At 40.5% G+C, this 13,867-nt stretch overlaps 1 protein-coding gene across 4 annotated transcripts in view; it reads left to right on the top strand.

Annotated features, from left to right (window-relative positions):
• mid1 (midline 1) overlaps nt 1–13,536 on the top strand; it is a 61,065-nt gene extending 47,529 nt beyond the window's left edge. For all 4 annotated transcript variants that reach the window (XM_065010849.1, XM_029631724.2, XM_029631637.2 and 1 more), the window contains 8 exons: nt 5,200–5,295; nt 6,479–6,586; nt 8,762–8,910; nt 9,024–9,151; nt 10,222–10,365; nt 10,964–11,125; nt 11,248–11,455; nt 11,694–13,536. In XM_065010849.1, coding sequence (XP_064866921.1) covers nt 5,200–5,295; nt 6,479–6,586; nt 8,762–8,910; nt 9,024–9,151; nt 10,222–10,365; nt 10,964–11,125; nt 11,248–11,455; nt 11,694–12,042 — 1,344 coding nt within the window. In that variant the 3' untranslated portion in view covers nt 12,043–13,536. The remainder of the gene's footprint in view (nt 1–5,199; nt 5,296–6,478; nt 6,587–8,761; nt 8,911–9,023; nt 9,152–10,221; nt 10,366–10,963; nt 11,126–11,247; nt 11,456–11,693) is intronic.
• The last annotated feature ends 331 nt before the right edge of the window (nt 13,537–13,867 follow it).

Raw genomic sequence — 13,867 nt, 5'->3', positions numbered from 1 at the left:
ATAGTTTAACTTTTTGTGCCATCATACTGTTACATAAACACAAGAGAGAACACTATAAAAAAAAACGTTTTACAAGATTTACATTACTAGGAAAATAACTATCCCCTACTTCACTGTTGTACTGTATTTTACTGGTATTACTAAGAGTGGGCAGTGGCAGACTTGTGGTCAACTATAACCCATGTATGTCCAATATTACTTGCCAGATGTAAGATTCTCTATCTACCTCACTGTAAAACTGTAAAATGTACAGTTACTTACTGGCCGCAACTTGCGAGTAAGTTACTGTAATTTATTTTACAGTACGCTACTGTAATCCATTTTACGGTAATCCAAACATGTTCACCAAAAATGTTACTGTAATCTAATTTACAGTACATTACTGAAATTGCCCATGCAGCGACATATTACCCAGTGTTCTTTGCAAGTTTGAATTTTTAGCATTTATATATTTTGGTCATTTAGTGGGTGCTCTTGTCCATAGCAACTTACATCTAGGGCATTAAACCAAGGTTGATTTAAAAAAAACACATCACAGTCATAGCAAGTAAATGTGTATCTAACTGTTACTAAAAATGTTGTAGTTAAGGATACATTGTTCTTCAGAATAATTGTAATTACAACAAGACATCTTATTATCTAGGTCATCTCTGAATAGTGCCAATACAATACTGAAATATTCACAGTAAATTCATGCCAGAGCAATGAAACACAGTACAATAAAGTAAAAGTGACTATAAACTAAGACAATTATTTCTACAGTATTTTACTGTAATTACAAGGAATTAGAGCAAGCAGTTGGTTGTATGTATTTGCACATTAAAGCATATTAATGAATACTAGGTGTTTCATGTCCTTTTGATCTGTTTTGCCCTGCACTCAACCTTCAACAATTTTAGACTTTCTGCCACTCTGATCTGTCTCCTATATCAAATTAAGTATTAGGTAACTACTACCACATATGAAATAAATTGGTACAGCACTTTCACTAGCGGGTGCAACAAACATAGCCTCTTACAAGACACGCCTCAAAATATGTTAATGAGTGAGAAACAACAATACCATGCATTCACTAATGTTTAAAAGGCTTTTGGTGCTCCAAAAATGCAATATGGTACTATATTCTGAATTACAGTAATTACTGGCAGCAATTGTTCAGTAAGCTACTGTAGAGTTTCAGGACAAGATTTGTAGAAATCCAAAAATACAGTATATTACTGTATTCTGTGGGGGTACAGCATTCTCACTCACAGGTCCAACTAATATAGCCTCTTACAAGGTATGCTTTAAAATATGTAATGAACCAGAGACTCTTTCCCCGCCCACATTTTCCCACAATGCAACATAATTAATACTTTTTAAAAAATAAGGTATTTTACTGTGCGTTCCACAGTGTTTTACTGTTGAAATTACAGAAAGGTCTTTGAGTGTGCTGTAAAACAAATACAGTACTTTACTGTGCATTCTACAGTAATCTACTTTGTTTAATTTATACAGTATTATACTGTTGATTAATACAGTAAGTTGCTGATCAAATTACAAAAACGGCTAGCAGTGTGCGTGGTCTCATTTTTCACCACAAATCCTACAATATATCTGATTAGAATGTCTGAGGCAGAAACAAATGGATGAAGTTATCCTGAGCATGGCAATTGCAATGTCACAACCACACTGGTCCTTACTTATCGTCATAGACCTTAATACCCTTGTGCATGATTACTTTTTGTCTGTTTCTATTCCCCCTGACCTGAGTACCAAGGTATTGTCATACTATCTCCCCATGTCAGCGTACACAGTGGGGCTAGGATGACCTGGTCTTGGCTTCATTTGATGTTGTTGCAGCACCGTCCTATGTTCTCCGTGTCTGTCACATGGGGCTATTGTCTTGATTTTGAAAAGTTTCATCTTTAACATAAAAGTGGTCACCCCGCTTCACCTTTTGAAGTTAAACCTATAAAATATACAACAGCCAAAGTAAAAAATAATCCTATCTAAATAAATAATGTTAAACAGAGAGTATTTTTTTTAAAGGATAAGATATTTTTGAACATGGAGATGCAGCCATAGGCCTCAATGCAAAAAGAAACCTACATGTGCAAAATTAATGACACTTAGCAGGCCCTATTTCTTATTTTCACAAGTCTTGACGAGCTAGACTACAGTATGCTGATGGTCCTCTGCCAACCCCCATCATTGCCCTATTTGGTTACATCCCAGAGGGCACATGCACTGTAGCACTCTCTGACTAACGTAGGAAGAACACGAATCAAAGACGTAGCAGTAGTATTTAGATACCTGTACATGTCTGAAATCTCTTATGTTACCTTAGGATGAATGGGGCGGCAGGGTAGCCTAGTGGTTAGAGCGTTGGACTAGTAGCCGGAAGGTTGCAAGTTCAAACCCCCGAGCTGACAAGGTACAAATCTGTCGTTCTGCTCCTGAACAGGCAGTTAACCCACTGTTCCTAGGCCGTCATTGAAAATAAGAATTTGTTCTTAACTGACTTGCCTGGTTAAATAAAGATAAAATGTAAAAAAAATGATTGCAGACAGAGAGGTGAGGAAGAGAGGGTAAGGAGCTTAAAATACATTTTCCTTTTTATATAATGAGACTGATCGTTATTGGTTATGGTACTGTACATTTTCCAGTAGTTTTACATTTTGCCCTCACTTTCATCTGACATATTTTTCATATTTTCATTGAAAGATTCTCAACTTCATTTCCGCTACTATAATGATTCATTGTACAACTTTTTGCCTCAACCATAGAACATGTTTATACAGTTCCCTGCAATGGAGTTCTGTTTTCCTAAAGTAATCCAGACGTGATGAGAGAAGAATAGCTGCTTCCTCCGGACGAGGAATGCTTTTGGTCCCACACCTTTCTTTGGCTTGCTCAGTCTCTCTTCCTTTCTGACAAAAACCGGACAGGTCAGACCACTGTCGATGTTTGGAAACTGTCCTGCCAACTTTTCCATAATTTTACCGCCTGATCTAAGGATGGTGAATGCTTTGATTGTGTCGATTGTAAAAAGGCAGGCAGCAGCCTGGTTTATTATTTAAAACTCTGTTAATATATTATAAAATAGTGCATTTCTTGGGAAGAGTGTGTTCACATGCAAAACAATGAAATTCACCATGTAGATGACTTGCCAGTGGCCACGATCAAAAACTGTGCATCAACCCTCAAAAGGCTAAAGGAGGCCACGTCCACCTAAAATGAGTAACAGAGAGAGATGGAGTTGGCAGAGTGGGTTATCTAGTCTCCAGCATGGGCCTGCTGTCTCTCCTCTCAGAGTTGTTCTGGGAGCTTCTGCAGGGATCCAAATCCTCTCAGATTAATGGCACAGGATAAATCATCTCTGAGAGGAAGTGGATGCTTTATCTCCTGTTGGGAGTTGAAATGCCAACTGGCATGTCACCCTAACTGTCAAACGTTTATGGAAGAGAGACAGGAGAGCGAGGGAAATACCCTATTTACATAAAGCAATGTTGTTTTGGCCTGGCAACAGAGTGTTAACCCACCAAGAGGCATATCATTCATTACTATACCCTCTATGACGTCTTTTGTTTTCGCATTATGTAAACTTTCTTCACCAAGGCAATTATTTCAAGTGCATTATACAACTATACAGGCAAACATACAAATTAACACACTGCTGTATGTAATTGCCTTTTTCTTTAGATTCAATTATTATAACACATCCATTCATACTTTAGGAACTGCATTGTAGCATTTTTCATTGCGTTGTAGTGTGTGGGTTGTTGTTCTGGTGAGGCTACTTCAGCTTGCTCAGCTGTTATCTAGCCAGGGCTCTCCGGGTCGGTCCCCTTCACCTTCCATCCATAACAGCACAGAGCTATTCTTATGGTTTCATCACCTCTGCTTGAATATAAATAAATAATCTTGGTGAGAGCAGTAAAAAAAAAAGAATATGCTATTTCTGTACACACTGACGGCTGACGCATAAAATCGCAATGCGAAAAGGCCGACCTGAGAGAGCTTTCCCCACCATTAGCTAAACAGTGACTTCACAGACACCTTCAGCTCTCCAAAGTTCTATGCTCTCTGTTCACTCAATTCTTTAAACTTTTCATCATACAGTACAGATGTAGGATCTTAATTTGAGCCAGTTTACTACAACAGGAAATGTGAATTATTATGTGGATTATAATTAATGTACATTTTTGTAGGAGATGATACATTATTTCCTAAGGGAAAATCAAATCAAAAATTTCAAAGTGGAAATGACAAACCTCAAATATACTACAAGTTAAAAATGTCCTGCATTGCAGGAAAATTCTCCTGCAACAGGCTGATCAAATTAAGATCATACATCTGGGCTTGTACTTAATATGATAAAAAAAATAGTATTTCAACAAGTTGTTCATTTCAATTGACTGTTATCTAGAGGGCAACATAATGGTACAGCACTCCATTTTTGTATTCGCTTACTGTGTTTATTCAGTGAAGTAGGCTCATGATGTTATCTATAGACCCATACAAACGTAAAAATTCTCCTGGAGCATAATCACAGTATTAAACTCATCCAGGATCATATACCGTTAACAAATAACCCTCTCAGACATCTAACCAATGCTCTTGTGTCCTCCTTACGCCTCACTGCATAAACCCTGTGGCAAGACAATGTAATCCTTCATGGAGAAGAGTAATACATTGCAATCTAAATCCTTGTGCCAGACAATAATACAATGTAAAGAACCTTCTGGATGCATAACGGCCAAAGAGAACTTCCCAAATATTCACCTGAGCCATAGAGCAGAGCTGTAGATGTACAGCTCTGCCGTAGATCGTCAAGCTGTGAGAGAGTTTGATCTGAGCCATCGGTGGGTGATTAATGCATGCGTGGTTTAGTTGACTAAATCTCTGGCAGATGCTCTTCTTGTCCCTCTCGACTTTGGGAGCTTATCGAGCAGGCAGAAAGATGGGAGCTCTGGCATTGGGGCTAACTCAGAGGTTACTGACTGACTGATCACACACCAAATGGTACACAACCAGACCCTATGAAGGGATTCTCTGTTAGTTTATCATCTTCCACCAGTGAACAGGCATGGTTGTGATTTTAACTTCCCCCGTTCTTTCTAAATGTTGTGAACTGTGTACAGTTTGCTAGAGGAACATTATTTTCAGTTACATACTCTGTTGTTCATAGTTTTGTTCTGTTCTTTTTTTCCACAGCAAGCCTTGGACTCTAACCTCAGCAATCTAATCAAGAGGAACAATGAGTTGGAAACTCTGATGGGCAAGTTGATTCAGACTTGCCAACATGTGGAGGTAAGGATGTTTATCTATTTCCCTATTAGGCTATGTGGCACATCTCCCAGTTTCTGTGTCATTTCTAATGTTTGATTATTTGATGATATGATTTGTTGATTTCTTCCTTGTGAGTATTGCCAGATTTAACCCATTACGTGCCAGAATAGATACAGTGGTTGCTGACATAAAGTGCATAGAAAAGGAAAAGGAATATCTCTGATTGGTTTAAGAAAAGAACTTGCCTCAAACCTCAATATTGTCGTTTAGCATTCAAGCTCACCAGATTCTGTGAAATGCAAAACTTTGCAATTCGGCGAACATGTTAGAGAACTGTGACATATTGAGAGCTTGGGACTATAAGGTTGTATCTGCAAAAAGCTCTAAAGTTCCGAACCCTCACTGGTTTAAATGGTGTCAGCACTTTTTTTATCTAGTATTCTTTTCAAATTAACAACATGAATTGGGGTATCTAGAGCACTATATAGGTAGAGTACATTGAAAAGAATAAGGTATGTCAATTACTCAAGTTTGACAAAAATGCAGATAGAACCTTATAGTCCCAAGCTCTCGGTGTAATATAATGTTATCTCACGGACACAGTTACTGAGATGAATATGTTCACTGGGTATACAATAAAGTGGATATGCCAGTAAATCTAACTGTATAAAGTAGGATATAGGCTAATCTTACTGTAGCGTGTGTGAATGTCTGTGTGTATGTGCATGGTAAAGGGTTATTTGGTGGAATAGAATGATAGAACACAGCAAAAAAACGTTTGTGCATGAACCAATTGAGGGACTAAAATGACACTGATGACACAACGTGCCCACAGAGAGATGAAAGAGAGACTGGGCCATGTAGCAGCTCTGGCTGTATTTAGGACACAGAACTACTGCTGCAATGACTATGCTCCGCTGATTCTCACCTGCGGCACTGTGCTATCCTGTGTGTGATGACTGTATTGTGTAGATCTAATCTGGGAAACCCTAGGTAGATCTTCTGCCTAAGTGGACTGTTATCTCATACGAGCCAGAGTGGCTTTGTTACTGTATATGAGCATTATTTTATTTTAACAATGAATATTTGTAAATGTTTGATTGTACTATATTTTATCCTGTATCAGGCCAAAGCCACCGCAATGAAAAACCATCAACTACCACATGAATATATTTGACCATCCCTGTTCTAATCTCTTCCAAAGTGCAACGCATCAAGACAAGAGAACAAGCTCCTTGAAGAATGTGACCTCCTGATCGACATCATACAGCAGAGAAGGCAGATGATAGCCACCAAGATAAAGGAGGGCAAGGTAATTTCTTAGGCGTTAGTATGTTTTGATGGTTACTGAGGAGGGCAGATGGGTCAGGCTGCCTATCCCTTGGGAGATGCTCAGTCTTGCTCTTCATCCTCCTCGTGCCCCCAAGGTTGAACTTTCTGTTAAGGCTGAGGATGTACACTCTCACACAATCTCAAAAACAACGGCCATCATTATCATATTTCCCAGCATGCTAATTGCAGGTTGTTTTTAGAACTGTTTGTTTCAATATGTGTGTCTTTGCATGCAAATTGATTGATTGATCTCATGCTACACAAAGATACATAACATACATAACGAAAGAATACAATCTGTTAGTAGTTTGATTTATTGCACCGGTTACTTGTTGTTCCCGTTGGGATAGTTTAGGTAGTAACATTTATTAAATGTTTCCTACCTTGGCAGTCATTCTAAATGCAGGTAGCAGATGATTAAAAGTTCACATTTTTGGATATCCTTACTCTGGCTGGATTCCAATAGAAATTACATATCACTTTGCAAGCCACCATAATGGAACTGCAAACCAGGAAATTCAGACCACTGTGTTTGGGTAAAACTACACATTCAACATACGCCTGCCTCAAAAGGGTTCTTCAATTGTCCCCATAGGATAACCCTTTTGGGTTCCAGGTCAAACCCTCTGTGAAAAGGGTTCTACCTGGAACCCAAAAGGGGTTTTCATATGATTCTCCTATGGCAGGTCGTGTCAAGTTCATTCCATGGAGGGCCTAGTGTCTGTTGGTTTTTGTTTTTTTCCTTTCAAGTAAGACCTAGACAACCAGGTGAGGGAGATCCTTACCAATTAATGACCTTCATTTATCAATCAAGTACAAGGGGGGAGTGAAAAGCCGCAGACACTCGGCCCTCCATGGAATGAGTTTGACACGTGTCTTATGGGGGGGGGGGGGGGGGGGGGACAGCCGATTAAGGTACAAATAACAATGGTCCAATTATGCCCCCATTCTAAAGGTACATAGGATATACTATACCTTACACTTACAGGATACCACTACAGTGACAAGTATTTCTACCCCTTGTACAAATCTAACCCTTTATTTCTGAGAGTGTACGTTGTTACCATACCATAAGTCTCTGCTCGAGATGCACAACTTTCACTGACTATATAGCTTACCTCAAGAGACAAACATCAACCAGAGTCGGCTTCTTTGTTAGAATGCATGATTTAATTTCCGCTGGAATTCAGATTTGATGAAAAAGTGTTGTCAGTTCAGTGCTGTGTGACTGATCCAGCTGTAATAGCTTGGTTGTGTACGTGCAATACAGTATGTATCCTGTAGTATGCTTACTAACAGTAAGGGAGTATTGTTGGCACAGCATTTAGGAAACTTAAACCAATCCACTCTGCTCCTTTAGTGGTTTCCATCCCTTTCCCCCAATATTGGGGGAACTGCATCTCAGTGCCAGTGGCGTCACTACAGACCCTGGTTCGATTCCAGGATGTATCACAACCGGCTGTGATTGGGAGTCCCATAGGGTGGCGCACAATTGGCCCAGCGTCGTTAGGGTTTGGCCGGGGTAGGCCGTCATTGTAAATATGGATTTGTTCTTAACTGACTTGCCTAGTTAAATAAAGGTTAGATAAAAAAATAAAAATAAGTGTCATTAGAGAGGGATTGAGGGGCTCTGGCATGCTGTGCCATGTTCAGAGCCACATCACACCTGTTTCCTGTGATTCCTCTGAGGAGCACTGCTTCCTTCCTCGCCCTGTGCCTCATGTCACAGTCAGGAGTCAGAGGCTGCTTTCTGCTCCCTGCCGATGGACGGAGGGGGCAAGCAGCCATACTCCCAGAGGGGAGGATGTAATGGCTCTGTTACCTTGGTGATGTTATGGAGGATGTAGATTCTCCTCATGCCATCCTCAAAGTGTGTCTCTTATAAATGATTTAAGCAGATGTGATGAAATAAAAGCATGTTTTGAATTGGAGAAAATGGTGATCTGTTTATGTACAAATGAATGACCTCTTGACCGTGACCGTGACCGTGACCGTTAAAGAAGGAACTGTCAACTCAATTGAACCTGAGGCGTTGGTTAGTCCTTCAGTTTCTGAAGCCGCAGTAGCCTGAGAAGTAGGTTTGTAGACTTGATACTGCAGGTCTACTGTACCTGCCTCTGCACCAGTGAATTCAATCATCCATTTTTCTTTTCAGGCTATACGGCTGCGAAAGCTAGCCCAGCAGATCGCCAGCTGCAAGCAGATCATTGAGAGATCGTCATCCCTCATCACTCAGGCTGATCACACCCTCAAGGAGACAGACCATGCCCGCTTCCTGCAAACAGCCAAAAGCATCTGTGAAAGGTGAGCTATCAAGTCAACCGATTGTGGTGATAACGTTCCAAACCCCAACTGACTGAGAGACACAGGTTGTAATAAGAGAAATGTCACGTGAATCCTGTATCTTTGGCTTTCAGAGTGTCCATGGCAACAGCATCCTCTCAGATCCTGATACCAGAGATCAACCTAAATGACACCTTTGATACGTTTGCGTTGGACTTCACAAGGGAAAAGAAAATGCTGGAAAGCTTGGATTACCTCACAGGTGAACGCAATTCCGAACATGATCCTTGATGTTAAGGATATTAAGAACATATCTATAACTCAGATCTGAAATAGGAGATGATGGTATAGTGCAATCCCTGTTTATCTATTTCTTTAACAGTCAAAGTGAAAACAGCTACACTGTATTTGTATTTGTAATTATTATCGATCCCCATTAGCTACTCCAAGGCAGTAGCTACTCTTCCTGGGGTCCAGCAAAATTAAGGCAGTTATACCATTTTTAAAACATTACAATACATTTCAGAACAGATTTCTCATCTCATGTGTGTGTGTAGCAACCCGTGTGTGTGTGTGTGTGTGTGTGTGTGTGTGTGTGTGTGTGTGTGTGTGTGTGTGTGTGTGTGTGTGTGTGTGTGTGTGTGTGTGTGTGTGTGTGTGTGTGTGTGTGTAGCATTCCATGTCAGAAGCTATGTGGCGTGTACAGTGGTTTTGACTTTGTAATCCTCCTGGTGCTTTGTTGAGTGCTTCCTGAGGGCAACGAAATGCTCACAAGTTTAGAAGATACAGTTTGAGGTTTGTTTACAGTTGAATGAAATAGCTTTTGACTGTTCTGGCTTTTAGGACATTCTCAGCAGGGTGTCATGTCCTCTGTTCTGTATTGAGGCAGTGGGTTGTAGCTCAAGGAGCAGCAACTTTACCACCTGAATCGGCAGGTAGCCTAGTGGTTAGAGCATTGGGCCAGTAACCGAAAAGTTGGTGGATTGAATCCCCGAGCTGGCAAAGTCTGTCGTTCTGCCCTGAACAAGGCAGTTAATCCACTGTTCCTAGGCCGTCATTGTAAATAAGAATTCATTCTTCACTGACTTGCCTAGTTAAATGAAAAAGAAGGGAAAAAAACGCGGAGTAAAAGTCACTTGCAAGAGTTGTATTTACCTAAAATCTCCAATCCCCTGCACATAACACGTTGGACATAAGAAAATACACTGATTGTGTTAATCCGCAGTACTGTATTCTTCTGTGTGTTATGACAACTGTCCATCACTGTTGTCATTAAATGACACATACCAGGAACTGACGTGAATAAAAGTAACTATATTTTTCTATTTGCAGCACCAAATCCCCCAATAATCCGGGCGGAATTGTGTACGGCATCGAACGACACCATCACTGTTCACTGGACGTCTGATGACGAGTTCTGTGTCGTCTCCTATGAGCTTCAGTATGCCATCTTCACCGGACAAGCCAATGTTGTCAGTAAGTATACAATTCTTGTCTAGATGCCCTCAGCACAGTATGTTGGGTGTGTCTGTAAAGTACGTCTGTTGTGGTACAACATTTAAATCATGAAAGGTAGGCTATCTGAGAGCAATCATACATAGAAAGCCTCTCATTGTATTTGGCTTCAGGGCCTTCATTGCACCATCCTGATCAAATAAATAATGTGTCATTTCAGCAAGGGGGCAACAACCATTTCATTGTGTGGATAATAAGATATCAGTGATCTCTGCTCTGTATCTCTCTGGCACCAGACTCTAGGCAAGAGTACACAGGCAGATTATGGGCTGAATTTTTCCCTGTGGCTCATGTAAGTGACAGACTGTTGGAATAGATCACCCTAACAGGGTTACAGCATGCTGAATCAAGCAATTGGCCCTCTTCTGCCCCAGTGCCTGTTCATACCACAGTGAATAGGTCATGTTATTGTTTGATTTAATGACAACAATTGGAGAAGGATTCATTGGAGGTGTTCTTATCGCAACAAATGTATTTTACATTGTGTGTTAGTTACAATCCGGTGGTTGTTTTTTCTCTCTCATCTGCCATTAACTGATTGTCTTTGTCTGTGCTCTAGGTTTGTGTAACTCGGCTGATAGCTGGATGATTGTGCCCAACATCAAGCAGAACCACTACACGGTGCATGGACTCCAGTGTGGCACCAAGTACATGTTCATCGTCAAGGCCATCAATCAGGCAGGGAGTCGCAGCAGTGAGCCTTGGAAACTCAAGACCAACAGTATGTTTGCGTTTCGAATAGCTGCACCATGCTGATATCATTAAGCATCTTTGGAGATTTGATATATGGAGATAGCATATTTACCATTGTTTACTGTTAATCTATTATTGGTCAATTCACAGGTCAACCATTCAAGTTGGACCCAAAGTCTGCTCACAAGAAGCTGAAGGTCTCCCATGACAACCTGACAGTGGAACGAGATGAGACGTTGTCCAAGAAGAGCCACACTCAGGACCGCTTCACCAGCCAGGGCAGCTACGGCATCACAGGGAATGTGTACATCGACAGCGGGCGCCACTACTGGGAAGCCTTGATAGGAGGGAGCACATGGTAAGGATATGAACCTGTGGGGTTTAAAGTACATCAGACTAGAACATTTGGAGAGACAAATGTGTGTGAGAATCAGATTGGGCAATCCAATCATGGTCTCTGTTACACTATAGTAAACGCAATCTTAAAATCAAAAATCTCTAGGACTTTAGGCCTATCATTTCCCATCGGTGCAATTTGACCACTACCAGGAAATGAGCCATCAACATTCAATATTCTATTTTTCTATCTTTATCAGGTTTGCTGTGGGCGTTGCTTACAAGTCAGCACCGAAACATGAGTGGATCGGCAAGAACTCTGCCTCGTGGGTACTGTCTCGCTGCAACAACTCCTGGGTAGTACGTCACAACAGCAAGGAGATGCCCATCGAACCGTCCCCCCACCTGCGTCGTGTGGGGGTGTTGCTGGACTACGATGCTGGCTCCCTGGCCTTCTACGACGGCGCCGGCTCACAGCACCTGTACACGTTCGACATCGCCTTCGCTCAGCCAGTCTGTCCCGTGTTCAACGTGTGGAACAAGTGTCTGACCGTCCTCACAGGGCTGCCCATCCCAGACCACCTAGAGGGAACAGACTGCCGGGATTAACAGTCCAGCTAATAGAACACAGAGACACAGAGGGAGCAGAACAAACTGATTACAGCCTCACCTGGCTGCCTTTTTGTCACATCACCAATGCTGTATAAAACAGAATAAAGCCATGGTCACAGATGTCTCTAATCATGCTCTTACTAGAAGTCAATTCATTTCTTGAATTATTTATGGAAACCATTTATTGGATTTTATTTCTTGCTTTGCACATTAATGTACACTACTATATGTATTCGTGTTGGGTTTTGGGGTGCGCTGAGAGAGGAAGATGGATATAACGTTTTGAAATTCAGTCAAACGTATTTTCATGCAGCTCTGAGAATAGTTGATTTCCTTCTTACAAATGTAGAAGGTTGTTTCCGTCTTTCCGTGTGTCCATCGTCGGCAGCGTGTTGATGAACGGTCCGTGTGCAACCTGTTGATTTTGACACGGCATCACAGCAGCAGTGCCACGGATTACTTCATAAAGCAGTCGTAACAGGATTAGTCATCTACACCTGTTCTGTTTCATGCAGGTGTACCAAGATCCTCTCTACAATTAGAGTTATAATAAGCATGTTAAGAGTTATTTTAAGAGTTCTTCTTAGGGTGATTTAGTGCACTGACAACTCGACTATGATTGACAAATTAACCGAGACAATTCTTCATCTTCTCTTTGTTGAAAATCACTATGATGTTAAAAAGCTTACTATTGCTGAAAATGTACATTTGAAATAGAAGCCATTTTAAGTTAAATTTCGACACAGAAATAACTTATAGAGTCGATTGAAACACCACCGCGTCACATGGTGATGGAATTTTGAATATTGAATAGCTCCTTGTGTGTTTCTGCTAAAGACCAGAGAGGTGAAGCGAGAGGGATAACTGGGCGTTTTTTTTTTTTTTTTGCTCATCAAGCACAGGAGTTTTTTGTCTGGTCAAAGAAAGTGTGTCGAATTTGGTTTTGAAAAATGCGCTTATTTGCTACTTGTGGCTTATTTGATTGAATATAACTTTCAGAATGATTATGTTGTTAGGTGTGTACTGATACAAGTGCATGAAGGCCACTTCGAGAAAAAACATTTTATATTGGAGTTGTACCTGGTCGTCACTAGTTACCGCAGCCACAAAGTTTTTTAATGATTTATTTGATGATATATACTGTAATTTCGACTTTGTGTATGTGGTAGCTAGTTGAAATCATTGTGCCTGTTCACACGCGTCCTAAAATTCTAAATCAAATGGCTAAATTATACATTTTATGACCAATTCCACATGTTAGCTGAGTAGATATGGCGATCTAAAGGGCTTAGACCTACAGGGAGTTACTTGTAATTAAATGCACCATGTGCAATCTCTGTAAATACCTTGCTGTTTTCTTCTCACATATTGGCTCTGTATGTTCACATACATTTGGTATTTGAGCAATTTGACTTTTTCTGATGCCTGCATCATTATTTTCACACTAGTATACATTCCTTGTTAAAAATGTAATAAAGTGACATCAACACACTTTTCAAGTCGTGAATTTGTAATAAAACATCATCAATTGTAATGATGACGCTTTTTCATTGTCTGATACCTAATCTTAACAGTCATTTTAATTGAATTCAGATACCCCTGTAGGCGAAACAAAGAGAGCCACCTCATGTGTTTTACCTTTGATTAAATTCACTGACTATAATGTCTCATTAATGTCGCACTGTATCCTTCATTAACCCACTTTTTAAAAGTGTGTCACTATTATTCTAAAGAACTCCCCAGCACTGTACAACAATGATTAAGCTGCGATGAGATTCCTTCTGACATCTCTTTTCATGCTCAACTAACATGGCTTTAAGAC

This window comes from Oncorhynchus nerka, linkage group LG1 (assembly GCF_034236695.1).
Source record: "Oncorhynchus nerka isolate Pitt River linkage group LG1, Oner_Uvic_2.0, whole genome shotgun sequence".
NCBI classification, from domain to species: Eukaryota; Metazoa; Chordata; class Actinopteri; order Salmoniformes; family Salmonidae; genus Oncorhynchus; species Oncorhynchus nerka.
The sequence above is the reverse complement of the archived record's forward strand: the minus strand, read 5'-3'. Positions and strand labels throughout refer to the sequence as shown.